The sequence below is a fragment of the Cricetulus griseus genome, chromosome 7, assembly GCF_003668045.3.
Source record: "Cricetulus griseus strain 17A/GY chromosome 7, alternate assembly CriGri-PICRH-1.0, whole genome shotgun sequence".
In the NCBI taxonomy this organism is placed as follows: domain Eukaryota; kingdom Metazoa; phylum Chordata; class Mammalia; order Rodentia; family Cricetidae; genus Cricetulus; species Cricetulus griseus.
In genome coordinates, this window is record NC_048600.1 from 101,655,933 (window position 1) to 101,673,006 (window position 17,074).

General features: G+C 47.4%; 1 protein-coding gene across 1 annotated transcript in view; it reads right to left on the reverse strand.

The window, feature by feature from the left end:
• Nucleotides 1–17,074, reverse strand: part of Msi2 (musashi RNA binding protein 2) — a 367,643-nt gene that overhangs the window by 130,454 nt on the left and 220,115 nt on the right. Inside the window, 1 exon segment of the mRNA XM_035447710.1 lies at nucleotides 3,609–3,657. Within this exon segment, the coding sequence (XP_035303601.1) occupies nucleotides 3,609–3,657 (49 nt within the window).

Below are 17,074 nucleotides of genomic sequence, written 5' to 3' on the forward strand. Positions count from 1 at the left end.
AAACTTCTGGACTGTTTTGAAGTTGGAAAACAGGCAAAATTCCTATCTGCACAGAAGCAGCAGACACCGCCATCATACCTCTAGGCCGGCTTCACGGCACTGCAGCCGGTGCACTCTGTGTGGCCCCCTGCTCAAAGGCTGTGCAACCTGGGCACTCTGTGGTCCCCACTCAAAGGCTCTGCAGACCGTGAACTCTGTGTGGCCCCCACTCAAAGGCTCCTACCACATTTCAATACTTTGCGGTTGCCTGGAGATTCATCATCAGACCTGTCCCCATTCAGAGATTCTACAAATCATAGTTGTATGATTTGTACATGGCATCTACTATAGGGGTTTTCACCTCTGGCAGGAGAGCTGGATGCTAAATACATGAGGCTCTGCCCTCTCTGCTGCCCCCAGTGCCCACCAGATATCTGGACTCATTAGGGCCAGTAAAGATGTCCTGAAGCCGCTGAGACAGTCTTACATCTCTTAACAATTTTTATACTCCTATTCACAGAAAGCACACAGCCCAATCTCAGCACCCTCGGCTGTCTGGTCTTCCTCTCCTTTGAAAAGGAAGTGCTGCACCCTAATCCTCATAAGTAAGGTAGGATGGTCCCAGGCATGTCCTCTGAGGCGGAATCTCACCCCACCCTGGTCCAGTCATATGACACAAGTCATTGGCTTTCCCAGAGCCCTTAAGAGTACAAATCTGTCCCTGCTCTGCTGTGAGGGTTGAAGAGATGGTGAGGTAGAAGGCCCAGGGCTTGGCACTGAGCATGCCTAAAACATTTTCTTCCACCCATATTCAAACAGGAAAGCCATAGGCTGAGGAGACAGCTCAGTGGGTAAAACACTTACTATGCAAGCACAAAGACTGAAGTTGGGATCCCATCACCCACATAAAACATCATCATGGATGGGTGTGGTGTCTCTCTGTGAGCTGGATGGGGAGAAGAGGGAAGAGCCCCAAGGCAAGCTGGCTAGTTTAACTGGGTTAGTGAGAGACCCCTTCCATAGCGAATAAAAAATAAAACAGAGTGATTCCAAGACACCTGCCATCAACCTCTAGCTTCTCAGCTTCTCTCCATGTCCTACAAACACACATGCGCACGCACGCACGCGCGCGCGCGCACACACACACACACGGGGGGGGGGGGCGGGGGGGGCTTAGAAAACAATTCATTGTGCTCCGGGTCCTGGATTTGATCCCAGACCCTGACATAACTAAGAAAAGGACAGTCACCATGACATGGCCCAGCAACCTCCTAGGACTGTTGCGTTCTGACACTGACTGCTGGGAACCACATTCAGATGGGATCACTCACCCAGAAAAACCTGTTCCCATCTGGGCACACAAAGAGAGTCTGGAATCAGTAGCCTCAGGCTGGAAGCTTAGTGGGGACTTGGAATCTCCCTCCCCTGGGCCTTGGTATCTCAACTACAAAATGGTAAAAATAACAATCCTAAGAGCTCACACTTATGCACACTTACACTTGCCAAACAACACTACTAAAGTAAGTGCTTGCCCTGGTAGGGTTGTTTCTTTTTTTTTTTTTTTGGGGGGGGGTGTCAACTTGACACAAGTTCGAGTCACCTAAGAACAACCTCAGTTGGGAAAATGCCTCTATCAGGTGCCTGTAGGCAAGTCTGGGCATCTTCTTGACTAATGATTGGTGTGGAGTGCCAAGCTCACTGACGGCAGTATCACCCCTCAGCAGCTGGACTAAGAAAGCAGTCTAAGGGAGCCATGAGAAAGAAGCCAGTCATCAGTGCTCCTCCCTGGTCTCTGCTTTGGTTTGTGCCCTGAGTTCCTTTGATGACAGACTGATGTGGAAATGTAAGTTGAAATAAACCCTTTCCTCTCTATGGTGCTTTTGGACATGGTGTTTTATCACAGGCCTAAAAAAAAAAAATCCCAAGACACTGCTGTTTTACTTTCACTTCATAAATGAACACACAGAAGAGGCATGAAAATGTGCGGTAATTTCTTCCAAGTCACAACAACTCTGCGACTCCCGAGATGGCTGTGGAGGTCGAATTATGAGAGACGTACAAGGGCATTATGCTTTGGCTCCACATTTAAAACAAGTATGCATCTGTTTGAGTGTCTGTGTGTCAATAATATGCATATACATACAGATGCCAATGGAGGCTATAGGGGTTATAGGTGGTCATCAGCAACCTGATGTGGGTGCTGGGAACCGAACTGTTCTCTGAAACAGCAGCAAGTTCCTCTTAACTGTCTCCCCAGCTCCTCTACATTTACTTTCTGCAGACAGAATCTCTCTATGTTGCCCAGGTTGACTCTCCTCTCTCAGCATTCCGAGTAAAGGAGACTACAAGTCTGTGACCACCAAGCCCAGCGTGGCACTTAAGCATCTGTAGCACCACAGAGACATTGCTGATGATGACAGACAATAATAATAAATCGTACATCACAGGCACACCTTCCTCCTTTCCCTCACCTCTCCAGCTCTGTCTCCACACCTCTCTCCTCTACCCTGCCCTATCTCAACTTTCCATTCTGGAGAATGCCACTGAAAGCTGGGTTACCAGGCATACTAGGGAAGGAAGTGCAGTTCTCTCCCCAGCCCCCCTTCATTCCTCCCTCCCTTTCACTCCACTGCTTGCCCCAGACAGGAAAGAGAAGCAGTCGCTCTGGGTAACTGCTTCTAATCACAGGTGACAGCAGGAATGTAAACAACGGGAGAAACATCTAAATGCAAGGAAACAGCTCTCTGGGTTGACTCGGGGCTCTTTCCCTGGAGAACCCCCCACTCTTTCCTGTCGCCCCTCTTCGGAAGCACTGCTCATTAACACCCTGCTAATAGGAACCCCAGAAACAAGGCACTTCCGGAGCACAGGAACATACAGCATTAAGCCACAACATCCTCTGACTTTTACCTCAGATGTTCTAGATTTTCTCCCATTTTCCTATTAAAATGTTTTCCCATTTTCCTATCCAAATCAACGATTTTAACACATTCTGCTGGCAGGTGTTGCTGGTGAGAGTCCTTTTTGACATTTCTGTTCAACACTAGGAGCCCACTCCTAAGGAAAGCACAGACACTGTGCAAATCATTTCAAAGGTTTGTGAACCCCAGGTTGAGTGAGACCCATTTTCAATAACATAGATTGGCCACGAGGAACAAGCAAGTACAGATATCCCCTAAGTACTGCAATCGCTGTAACCAGCGAACAGAATCAAGACACGGTTTTCCCTCCTCCTCTAGCTCATTCTGTAGGTTGACAGTCTGCTTTCTAGGCTACCTCTTTCACTGCAAACTGACAGTCCGGTTGAGTAATTACTATGAGTAATTTTCACTAGGATCACTGAGTGCTGAGGCTGGCAAGAGGCTAAGAGAGCCAGGATGAGAAAGGTAAGTTGAATGAATGCGTTGGGCATGGCTGCTCAACTCAGCCAGAGTTCCCTCGCCAAGACCTGGACTGGCTGTGCTACTGCATCCCTCTATTATTAATATATAGCCCTTTGACGGATGGTTATGTCCACTTGCTGGATTCTGCACCATCCTCATATCTTTTGCCATTGGGATGGGAGATGAGACGTGCTGAAGACCAGGAAAGAATGAAGGGGCAGTTTTCTTATCCCGGGGCCATCTTACCTCTGTGCCTGTTGGTAGTTTTGTCAAACATCAGCATCGCATCCTCCACCTGCAACACAGAAGACAAGCTGCTTCAGGACTTTTCATGAAACACAGAGAACATTACAAACAGACTGTGTGGGGTGAGGGAGGTGGTCTCCATTACCAACATTACAAACACAGATTGTGTGGTGGTGTGTGGGGGGTTTCCATTACCAAAGAAATAGTTGCTTAAGTAGAGAATATTTGTAAAAGGGGGAAAAAACAACAACAAAAAAAACCAAAACCCTCTACTTGGCATAACCTTAGTTAATATACGATGTAGTTTCCTTTAGAATTTGTGTGTGTGTGTGGGGGGGGGCATTCTATGGGCCCCTGAACTCACAAACAAATACACTGCCCCCCCCCCATATAATAAAAAGAAATCCACACTTCTTTTTTTTGGTTTTTTTTTTTTTTTTGGTTTTTCGAGACAGGGTTTCTCTGTGTAGCTTTGGAGCCTATCCTGGCACTCGCTCTGGAGACCAGGCTGGCCTCAAACTCACAGAGATCCACCTGCCTCTGCCTCCCGAGTGCTGGGATTAAAGGCGTGCACCACCAACACCTGGCAAATCCACACTTCTTTTAGAATTGTTTATATTGTATTATGTGTGGAACTTTTTGTTGTTGTTCTTTTCTGTTGTACAAACGACATTACTACATAGCAAATCCCACCCGGGTCACTACATCATGACAGCTGGTCAGTATTCCATGGAGCAAGAGACCCTGGCTTACTTCCCTTCTGATGTATATGTAGCTTATTCAGTCACAAACAACAGACTTAGCATTCTCATCCTGACTGGCCGGACTGGTCTCTCTTACGCTCACTGACTGAAGTCGTAATTCCTAGCATTGTATAGGTGACTTGGTCTTTTAAATTTTTATTTATGTGTATGTACCTGTGTCTGTGTATGTGTGCAATATGTGTGCAGGTGCCTGTGGAAACCAAGAGGGGGGTGTTGGATCCTTAGGAACTGGAGTTACAAGGGGTTTAGAGCTGCCTAACATGGGTGCTGGGGAATCTGCCTTGGGTCCTCTGTGAAAGCATTAAGTGCTCTTAGTCGGCAAACCATCTCTCCACCCAAGACTGGATCTTTAAAGCAGCGACAAAATAAAGATGAGGTCATTAGGGTGGGCCTAATAAGATGAATGGTGTCTCACAGACACACAGGACTGGGAAACCACAGGCCAACAGGGCCTCAGGAGAAACCAACCCTGCCTCACCTCAATCTTGGACTTCTGGATTCCAGAATCAACAAACATGAGAAAAAACTACTCTGGATGTTGAAACTCTGCAGCTTGTGGTACTTTGCTATGGCAGCCTCAGCACACTGATGCACATGCTAGGGTTCTTCCAAGGCATTCCAGAAAAGGATCCTGGGCGGTTGTCTTTCTTCTCTCGTACCCTGCAACTCTTGTACATTTCTAGCAGCAGGATGCCACACGGATCTTAAGAAACATCTGACGAACTAGATACGGCTTCAGAACCCACTCCTCTTATTTGTAGATCTAATCCTTCAGGCCATAAGACACATCTTTATCCCCGAGAACACTTGTTTCACCGGGGTGAAGTGGCTGCTCTCTTCATACAGTTTGCACCTAACATTGGAGGCAGAAATGCAACCCAAGCCACACGGCTACACAAACTGATAGCCAGAAAACTGTGCTTGGAGCAGTCTGGGTGTGTCTATGTGGCTGCAAAGATCTCACTCAGCACTCTCTTGTGCTCAAAAGCTCACAAGCAAGCTTGGGGGGGGGGATGTTTAGCTAAGGCACCCGAAGAGGAATCCCAGGCTATTCATTTCTCACTCCTCCTGGGTGAAACAATGAAATGAGGTTTAAAACAGTGCCTCTGGACAAACTGAATATATTTTTCTAAACCCTATCACATACAATAGCGGGAAGGGCGAAGTCCAGGCAAGAATGGGAGAGGTGCGCAAGGCAGTCTGGAAGAGCTCTGCCTCACTCAAAAATCCCTTCTGGAGGCAGGGCCCCCCCTTGTTGCTAAGCAACCCCAGGCTGAACAAACAGGCTCCTGGGGCCTTCCCCTTCTGGTGCCCCCACCCCTGCAGTCATTTGCTATGGGGAGGGTAGCCTTGCCTGGTGACTCCTCCAGCAGGGAGCTGCCCCCACTTTCTCCCAGGCACCAGCTGGCAGGAGAGGTAATGCTAGTTGGAGATCACTTAAACAGGGAGGACCTCCTTCCCTGGGCTGTTCCTGGACCCCATGCCTTGGCAGGCTTCATGAGTCCCCCAGACACCTGCTGAGGCCATACGCCTCCCGTGCACCACCCATGCAAACCGTCATAAGATCAACCCGTGTGTTTGTACACAGAGCAGTCACACTCCAGCATATGGCAGCTCAGACTCAGACCTTGGGATGCCAGAAGACTTCAGATGCCTGGGGTGTGGGTGTGGGTTGGGGGTAAGGCCTGCGGAGAGCGCAGGTAAACGCTGCATCTGCTTCTTTGCACCCATCTCTGCATTTTCTGAGATGTTTGCCAAATCCTGATTTTGAACTGAAAATGCCTAACAGTGAGGAAAACAGCCTTCCTCCTGGGTTGACCATGTTTTGGTACTGAAATTCATATCCCCGTAGGAAATAAATATTTTGAATTATTTTTTTTTAAAAAAAAAAAAAACGAGTCTTTCAGCAATTGTAATTGGCTCCCCACTTCTCCTTGCTAAGTTTGCCTGCTTTCTTCTGTAGCCTCCACAGCCTGGTGAGTGTGGGGGAGGATCTGTAAATCTCTGTGTGTGTTAGGGGCAAGCATTGTTGTAGAGAACAGGGCTCTTTCCCCTGCAGTCCAGCTGTACAATGGGACTTTCGGAGACCTCCTGAATAGATAAAGTGTCAGGGTGCAAGAAAAATTCTATTAACACTTTACAAAATACAACATCTAAGAAGTAGCTGAAGAGAAAGAGAAAGGGGGGAGCAATCAATATGGATAAGTCCCAGTGCTGGGGGCTGGGAGGGGGACTTTTCAGTGGTTGCAAAACACTTATTAATTCAGAGAAGCCATCAGTGCTATGGAAATCTGGCAGAACAGCAAGAGCTGAAACCAGGAGAATTTGAATACACAAAGACTGAATAGAATGAAAACCGAGGCTCACATACGGGCCTGTTTCTCACGGTTCTAGGAGAATCAAACAGAAGCGGCTTGTGCAAGTCTCTGTCAAGGAGAAATGAGGGACACAGTTGAGAGGACTGGTGTCGGTGCCAGAGCCAGCTAACTGGTAGCAATCTTGGCCTCTCTGTCCCGAGGGAGCCCCTGTACATAAGTGCGCACCTGAAACTGGCACAAATGAGTTGTGCAGTCATAGGCCTCCAGGGAGGGCTGAGAAGGGATGGGTGTGGCCTTGGGGGCTAGAAGCTGTTGTTTTTTTTTCTGATCTCAGGAAGAAGACATCATTAACCCTGTGAAATACTCCTTGAGGAACATGGTCCTGGACCTTATAATCAACATTTTGTATGGGCAATGTCTTTGTATGTTACCTCACAGATTTCCTTGCTCTGGAGACAGCATCTGCGGGCCTAACTAGTGTTGTGAATCCCTTGAGAGGAGCGGGGAGAAGACTAGGTGTCTCAACCTTAGGTGGCTTTATTCCATGCTCTGGTGTGAGCCTAGTCTGTTTGGGAAAAAAGCTTATTCCAACCATGAGAAGTCTCTAGTAATGGCTCAAGGGCTGGTTCACCTGGAACCCTGTCTTCCTGAGTGGCCCATCTTTAGGAACCAGAAAGCAAGGTCATGGAGATTTCAAGTTAAAGAGTTGGGAAGGGACACCGTCTGACTTGAGTCTGGAAGGTTCTAGCATTGTGTTTCTGGCTATGGAAGGTTCCAGGAAATCTCCCTCAGCAAGGTATGGATACCAATGGAAGGAGAACAGCACTGATGGTCTCTTGGACCATTATACATATCAGATTCTTGCAGAGGTGGTTGACCCATAGACCCCGTAGGGGACCTCAGGATTTGTGCACATACTAAGGTCCCAGATGCCACAGGTCTCCTACTGGCCTGTGGCCTCTCTCCCTGCCCTATTGTAAACAGTGACAGCCTAGAACAAAGAGGTTAAAGGCTGTTGCCAGAGGTTGTTTTCTCCTCTAAAGTATATTCATATCCAACACATGTGATGAAAATCCCCTAGAGAACCTGCTGAAGAGCCAGTGGTCCCTCCTCTACTTGTGCCTATTCTCTTGGCCACTGACCATCTAACATCATAGTGAAACCAGTAGTGGAAAAGATGACCAGAATGATTTCCTAATGTCAATCAACCTGCCCTTGCACCAATACAGAATGAATCCAGTGTCAGCCTGCAGGATGCAAACTTTCCTCATAACAGATAATCACTTGCTAACATTCCACATCTGGCGGTCAACCCAACCTTATCCTAAAAATCTAGCTAGTGGCAACTTCATTTCTATACATGAGGCATCTATCAGGCACTTCCCACTTGCAAAACATCGGCCTACATACAAACACGAGGTGGGTCCCACAGCTCTGTTGGACAGGACACATTAATGACCTGACACCCAGTAAATTTGTAGTTCCTCTCCCCAAAGAGAAGCCTATTTCTCCATCCCTTTGAATACGACCTGACCAATAAAACTGGAGAGCTGGAGAGAAGTGTGTACTGGCTAGGGGTCTGGCCTGGAGCAACTCAGCATGTTTCCACTTGCTCTCTTTGGACCTTGGCCATCGCCACAAGAGGGGCATGCCTGGGCTGGCCTACCAAAGGATGAGGCACACAGAGTACAGGACAACCTTCTCTGTTTTCTACAGCTGAGACCAGTAAGATCGGTAAACTTCTCCCTAAGTACCCTAGACAGCAGCTACTGTCTGCCACTGAGGTTCTGCAGTTCGTCACACAGCATTCCTGTGGCACTACATAAGGCATACATAATCCCTGTTCTAATAAATAGCTGAAAAAGAACACCTCACATTAGGAAGATAAACTTTTAAATAACACCAAAGAGCAAACAAAGGCAGGAGAAAAGGCAGAAGGGGAATGTTGAACGGAGGGTCAAGTATTAAACCATCAGGTTCCACAGTGTAATGGAGCCTTTCAGATGGACATGGGGATTAGGGTGTGTGAGGACCTCTTCTTCTAAGTTTTATCCCAGCAGCAAGGGTGAAGCCCTGTGTCCTAGAAAGGCCAAGAGAAGATGGCAACATGTCCCTCACCAAATGAGCACCACGAACACTCAGCAATAATTACTCAAAGTCAGCAGAGGAAGCCTCTGTAACCCTGATTTCTTTTTTCTTTTCCTTTCTTTTTTGTTTTGTTTTGCTTTTCTAGACAGAGTTTCTCTGTGGAGAACTTGGAGCCTGTCTTGGAACTTGCTCTGTAAACTGGGCTGCTCTTGAACTCATGGAGATTCACCTGCCTCTGCCTCCCAAGTGCTGGGATTAAAGGCGTGCGCCACCAACGCCCAGCTAATCCCAATTTCTTTAATGAATGAGCAAACCCTCTTTCAAATACCTCAAAGATTTCATATGAGCCAGATAGTTTTGCTGGGTGATTCTGAAGTGGTCAGATGGGGTTGACTGTACCCAAAGTTCAGACTTTACTAGTCCCAGCTCATGGTGGCAGAACAAGAAACCTTTAAAGTCACAATACAAAGATGCCCATGCAAGGGGAAGTCACAAGTTTTCTTTGTCTGGTTAGCTGACCTCAGTCCTCTGGACTGCTTATTCTGCCCAGAACTTGGCAGAATTGCTTCCCGGGGTGGAGAGCAGGTGAGAAAAGGCGATCTGATTTGAGGACACAGAAAACTTGTTCCCAGGAGAGGGCTAAAGATAAAGGAGTTTCTGGTATTGACTCAGCAGGAGCCAGGAGCAGATGCTCAAGACTGGTAGTGCTGCTCAGAGCCCTGGGAGGACCCAGGTTCTCATCCCAGAGTCGCAGTGTCTCAGGGAGTTTAAGGTACCTCCCCTCTCTGTCCCTTGGTAGCAGTTGACAAAGGAGGGAATTGTTGAGATGGCTTCTAAGATCCAAGGGTAAGGATTCGACAGAGGATGCAGAGGGCAGGCTACAGAGGATGTGGGGTGGGGGAGGGACGATAGAACAGAGATTAAAACATCTGGGAGCATCAAATTCCCCACTGCAAACTGTTTCCCTTTGAAAACTGTTCTGTGAGGCTGTTCCAGAGCTTTGCTGTGGTCAACACACCTCCTACTCCTCCTGGGACACCGGCACCCCCCCCCCACATCATACTATCAAGAACAAAGCAGGAAACCACACTTCAAATGGTCCTTAAAGCAATTGGCCAGATTCAAGGAGGAAAAGAAGGGTGAGGAGAGAACTCCACTCTTCCAACGCCTTAGCCTTCTTCTCTTCCTGTTCCCACACGGATGCTTCAAGGATGCTTACATCAACACAGGGATATGATAGTGCAATATGATAGCACATAGGGCTTAGAGGCCTTACTACACTCTATAAATTATAGGCACTGAAGCTGTTTGCTGTGGCAAGACCACCTAGGTAGGACATGGGCCAGAACCTGTGCTATGTCAAGTGTGGGTCACTTCTGCTCCAACCACAGTCTAGACTAAAGTGGTTCCTGCCATAAACCTAAGGCAACCATGTTGTTTTCTGTTGCTGAACTTACTACACACTCAGTACACAAAGGGGGCAGCGGTGTCTACATTAACCACGGACAGAGAGAGCAGGCTGAAGAGGGAGCAGCCAGGAAAATCCCATTAAATCCATGCTGCAATTTGCATCAATGGTTTCAGCCTTGACTGATGCTCCCAGTAACACCCCAAAGGGCTGTTCAAACACCTGTTGCCTAAGCCACTCCCTATGGCCTGTTAAGGTTGCCTAGGCCACACCCTCACTCTACAGGGGACCTTGCAGAAGGCCTGTAGGCTCCTAGTGATCTGTGTTCTTAAAGGCAGAAAACCACTGTTCTAAATGGTTAAATGCAGTGGGAGAAGCCTTCCTCACAGTAGGTGTCTTAAAAGTAAGCTAGCTGGCATTAGTTGGCCTTGAGCTGCCCAGAGGTGGGATGCTGGACACAGGGACAAGCATGTGCCCCGCTTCTTGTTCTGGTTTCAGTCTAAGAAAATCAGGACTCTGAAGTGGCCAGAAGGACCAACAATGGAATCTAGAGCCTAGAACAGTGAGTGTCTCACCAGCCTAGGCTGGTTTTAAACACTTATGGAGCCCAGGATGATCATGAGTTCTTGATCCTTCTACTTTCTGAGTGCTGGTCTTAGAGGCCTCCGACACCACTCCTAGTTCATTAGGACGGAACCTGCTGCATGCTAGACAAGCACTCTCAACGACTGTTAAATCCCCAGCCCTGAACCCTGAACTTTAAAGACAACCTAATGAAACAAAGCTTCCTCCTCCCCCTCATATTTCCAGAGTTATCATAGTCTTGGTCTTCGTATCAGCACATGAGAAAGAGATTATCATCAATTCTCTGTGCCCGTCTAGGTTCCTGCCTCCCCAGCTGCAGTCAAGAACTCTCTGCCACTTGTCTGTGCGTTCACCCTGGAAAGTTCCAGCAACGAAGGTGACCTCAGGACTTCTGTTCTGGCCACTGCTGCCAGATACTGCCCATTTAATTCCAGAAGTCCAACACTCCAGCTTACACCAGCCCCCGGCTTGTTTTGATTCACACTCCTGTCTCCACTGAATAGCAGGAAAAGAGATTTCTTGGTTTCTTCTAGATCCTTTTTCTAAAATGTGGTAAAAATACATGTAACATAAAATTTGCTGGTTTAGTCACATCTTTAGCATTCAGTTCACAAGCACTAAGTGTATTCCCCAAATGCTTCACTGAAGGCTAACTAAGTGTTTTGGCTAGAATGGACTACCTTCGCAAGCAGGACTGTGTTCTACAGTCCCATTTTTCTTACTTTTGTGTTTTTAACCCTCGTGGAATCATCTCACTTTTCCATTTTACTTACATAAAAACCAAACTCCAAGGTTCATCAGATAGGAGTTACAAATTCAACAAAGGGATTTCTATCTGGGGTCCTGAAGGCTATGAGGTTTCCTAGATAACCCTTCCCTGGCTTGAGGCATTTTTTCTGCAGGCAAGGGCCTCCTTGTTCAGCTGGTCTGAATGCAGATTCTATTTATGAAACCCACCCCCAAATAAAGATGACCAGTGAAGGTTGCAATAGTGACCATTTATACTTACGGGGAAATTCACAGAGCTTATTTAGTTCTTGCAGTAGTAGCTCTGCAGTAGATACTATCATAACCCATTTTATAGGATGAAGAAACTAGAGTTGCTGACACTTAAGTGACTTGCCTGGCATAGCACACATAATAGAGAGTGGAGTCAGGATTTGAAACTGGGTTCGCCCCTCAGCTCTAGTTTCCTTTCACTGTTCCATTTTCTTAAGTTCCTAGAGCTTAGGGTGGTGCTGCTGTCTTCTGGATGAACTAACAAATACTACCTTAAAAGCTCCCTGAACAGTCAGAGGTGATTAGGTCACCTTAAAGGGCTTAAAGAGACGGGTGGGAAGTAGGGGACAACTGAAGAGTTGAGGTAGGAGAACATAGGGTTTCTTTGTTTGAGACAGGCAAGATTCTAAAAACTGAACACTGGGCTCCTCCAGGGTCCCAGCGCGAGAGTCGGAACTGGGCGGGAGTCCTGGGAAGTCAATCCAGGGATCAGCCTGTGACAGTCTACAGGGTAAAGAGAGACCTACAAATACATACCATGCCCCATACCCTAGGGGGGCAGGAAGGCTTGCACTGTAGCCACCAAGTCCCTAGTTCAGAATATACACATCCTAAGTGAAGCTGGCCCAGTTCATTGCCCTTCTTGCTGTACCATGAACACGAATACACATACATACCCACTGAAAAGTGGGTCACACCAAAGAACAGCCCCTAACAGGATCAGCGTGCCCCTGGGGGAACAGTCACAGGAGGATCCATCCTGAGAGTGCAGGGACAGCAGGAGTCTGCCCACTGAGACTCTGGTTGGAGTTAGGGCTTCCTGTCAGCTGTGTGGACAAAGACCTCATCTCCAGCACCACCCAGGCACCCAGGGAGGGGGCAGGAGGTGTTCTCTAGGGAGATCTGAGTCAGGGCGTGGAGAAGAGGTGAAGGAAGGGAGGTGAGGAGAGGGAGGTTGAGCATGAGCTGCTGGAGGAGAAGCAGTTGGATCCTGCAGGCTGACAGCTGTCACATGGAAATGGCATCTGGCCTAACGGCCTCTTGTGTGACGTTCCTTCGAGTGGCGGCTGCTGTGCTCTGGTAATCCAGTACCCGTTTTCAGGGCTGGCTGCTGAGTGTGTGTGCATGCATGCATGCATGCAAGTGGGCTCTGGGGGAGGGGAGTGGCAAGCAGGCTACTGAATGTTCCTTTCTCCCTGTCTCCAGCCTCTCCCATCAGGCCTCACCTACCGTGAAAAAGGCCCAAACCTGCCAGCTCCAGGAGAGAGGCCAGTCATTAGGGGAGCGTTGATGTGCTGTAACAGTCTCTTGCATCCCCATTAAACAAATACTAAACTGCTAATTGCCAAAATGGATCCGCATGACTCTGACCGAACAGGGGAAGGGTTTATAATTACCAAGTGTGAAAATGCACAGCCTGTAAATAAGAACCTCATCTGTCCTAATACGGGCTGATATTGATGGGCATGAAATAAACATCAGGACCAAATGGAAAAATCATCCACATCTCCTGTGGCCAATGCAATCTCGGACGGTGACAAGCGTGGCTGCAGCCATCCGCTCAGGGAAGAAAGAGGGGGGGGGAGGCATTTTGCAGGCTTGAGAAGTCCAGGTTCCAATCTGTGGTTCCAATCCCTCGGGCCATGTGCCACTTCTTTCTGCCTGCAGAACAGGGAGGGAAGCTACATGGCTTGATGGTGGGACTAGGGCCTGTCTGCATCAGCAAGAGACTCCTGTTAACATTAAGTGTCACTCTACTCTGCTCCTTTACAGGCAGGAGAGGATGAGGAAACAGGGAGGTGAGCGCTTAGCCAAGGTGGCCAGAATGTATTCATTAAACCAGTATTTATTGAGTCTTCTCTATCTGCTCAACAGAGTTAGCTGCACAGCATAAATGGAAGGAATGTGGACACCAAATGACCCTGAGGCTTTCTGATACCTTAAGCCACTAGACCTCCCTGGGCCTTCCTTCCTGTGGGCTGGATGGGAGGCAGACTCTGGTCCCATAGGATTCCAGAGTCATCCCCTTGCCTTGACTACAGGGAGCAAACAAAAGAATTGCCACAGGCTCTGAGTGGGCCCCCGACACTCTACCAGCTTGCCAGTCTGATAATAAATTCAGCCTGATCTTGGGAGGACTGGATAACTGGGAGATGAGAAGAACCTACATCTCTTCAGAACTGCAGGCTTTGGAATCACATCAGAGGTGACCCAGGGGTCACAGCTCCACTCCCATGGTGGTAACCCTCTTCTCTAGGAATGTCTTCATCCTTCTCAGCTCTACAGAGGCGGAGCACCTCTCCCCTCCCCACGAGCTGATAGATCTGGACTCAGCAGTGGGAGCACTTAGATGCCCCAAACAGCACCTTCCTTGGCTCCAGAGCCCAGTCAGTGTTGGCTGGAGGCAGAATTCTGAGAACTGGAGGGCATCAGGTACCTGAGTGAGAGCCCTAAGCGTTGCTCATCCCCAAACCCTCCCTGGGTCTTAATGGAATGGGTTACAGCTTCCTGTCCTTTAGGCCAGTCAATCTCCCTGGTCGCAAAGTCACCCCAGAGTCTTGGGCCAAAGACCCTAAGGGTCACTGACTCCTAATGCTGACCCCAAACCTTGTCTAAAATTAGCCGAGTGAAGTTCTGGGTGACTATTTTCAAAGACATTGTACACTGTTGCTTTAAAATCCCCCAAACATCTTCAGATGATGATGGCTAACCCAATGCTGCCCAGCACAAAGTTCAAATGCAGCTAGGGCTAAGGGGCCAGCACTTGGGAAAGCGACTCCCTACTTAGAGAGGATCATAACTTCTCCAAGGCAGGCAAGAGTACAAACATAGGAGTCCAGTCCACTCCTCACCTTCCAGGAGCAAACCAGCTCTCAGTGATTCTGCGGCTATAGGTAAGGACAGAGATAGGAACCCAGTGTGGCCTTAAAGTCTGGAGTTCAAATTTTACTCCCCCACCCTGCCCCATGCATTCTTGGGAAGACTATGCAGGGTGGCTAGTTTCCTTGAGTGAAAAGAAAACAATGATCGGTTTTTTTTTTATCTTCCCATCTGCCTTACGAAGTAGAAATTACTGATGGAAGGTCCAGGAAAGCATTTGGCCAACGTTCTGTTACTGCCATTAAGCAGCCCAGCACCAACACCAGCACCAGAGATGCTCACAAATATCTGTTAGATAAAGGATGTGTCATGGACTAACAGACTTTGTATTGATGACCACACAGTCTGATCTAGTGAAATCAGTATGGATGAAGGAAGTTTAACTACACACTCTGACCTGGGCTTTATGAACTGTGCTGCACGGATGCAAATATGCTGTATTTCAGAAGCACAGAGGGAATGGGATTGTGGCACATCCTAAAATGGAATGCTCCTCAAGAGAAAAAGAAACACATGAACCACAGTACAAAACTTGCATGTGCCTCCTGGAGGAAGTCATGCTGATGAGAAAAAAAAATAGTATTAAAGGTTGAATGATCCTATTTCTATAGCACGCAGAATGACAAAATTATTATAATGAGAATAGCTCTAATCTGTGTTACTAGGGTTAGGAGTCGGGCAGGGCGGGTATAGGACACAGGGTTTGTGTATGTGTGTGGTGATAGGACAGTGCTAAGTATGATGATGGCTATTAGAATAATCACATAAACGTGTTTCTTCCTTTTCTTTCTCCTCCCTTCTTTCGTGTCTGGTTTCTCAGTGTAACTCTGGCTCCTGGAACTCGCTCTGTAGACCAAGCTAGCCTGGAACTCAGAGATATGCCTACCTCTGCCTCCTGAGCACTAGGATTAAACGTGTGCATCACCACACCCAGCAACGTTAAGTATTTTTCACACAACTGTGTACACACGCATGCACACACACTCCTACACCAGCTCACATGAAAACTCATGATACAATGCTGTGCTGCTGACACTGTTTCCTGGTTTTTACAACACGCTGTGATTATGGACGATAGCATTATTGTGGGAAGTTGGGTGAAGGGCACACAAAAGTACTTTAATATATATAGTATATAATTTATATATATATATATATACACAATACATACATATATAGATTGGTATCTCATCTACCAAATATACTGAACTTGAATGGAAGATTGCTTTTTAATAATGGTCATAATAAGAGGCTTTTGGTGGTAGGGAGCTGGGTTACCTGGCCTAAACCATATGTATGTACCTATAACCTTTTAATTGGCCCCTATGGGTTGAGGGTGAGATACCCAAAGTGCCCAGTAAACTTCTTTTGAAGTGGCAAAGTCAACTTAAGGACCCCACAGTCTTCCTGTGAATCCCTTAGGATGGAAACATCTAGACTCCTCATGAGGTCTTTTTAAGTGAGTATTGCCAGAGTAACTGTTTTTCCTAGTTTCCAAACCCTGTAATTCCCTAAAGGGAACAAGAAGGGAGAGGAAAGGCCGGTGCCCAGCATCTAACCCAGAAAAGCAGCAACAGAGTACCGACTCAGGCTGCTTCAGGACTCCACAGGCAGCATTGCCTTTCATTTGCGTGTACATCAACACTCCAAGGAAACAGTGTTCTCATTCCAGGAGCTGTCAATTTGCTTTAGTGCTGTATTTTTCATCTGGTTTTGGTAAGAAGGAATTACAAAGCAGGCAAATGAAATAACGCAGAGCAATCTAACATATTTCACTGATTCAAATTGGGACCAGGGAAGAAGGAAATTAAACAAGGATGACAGGCCACCCAGCACACCTGTGTGGGGCCTACTGGCTTGTCCCTGACCCCACCCCCATAACTCTGTAACCTGATGAAGACCTCAGTCCTCTGCGGCCAACTATGTTATCTGCCTCACCCCAACCCCTCAAATCATGTATATATGCTGTACAACTTTTGTAGTATTTTGCTTTCTGAAGCAGAAAAATCTTGTAACCACGGGTGAACTGTCAGGAGCTGTTCCTTTAAATGCCCTGTGAAAGACCGCAGGAGCCGGAAGTCAGTCCTTATACATTTACTTCTCTTCCTCAGAAATCAACAGAGACACATGCTTCCTTTAAGCCAGGACACACTAGAAACCCTTGCTGTATCAAACATAAGGGCTCGAGAACAAGGGAACTTATCAACAAACAAGAGAACCCCAGTTTCCCCATAAAGTAGTTGCTTCTTGGGGGTGGTGATGCCTCCTGAATACTTTTGTCAAATTCATCTAAATTTTTTGTTTTAATTAAATTGCTTGTTCAATTGCTTTGATCCGTATTTTTCCCTCTCTCTTTTCTCTAGCTACAGAGCTGAAGACAAGCTAAGAGAACATTAGGAACTACAGGGTCAAAATGCTCTGGAG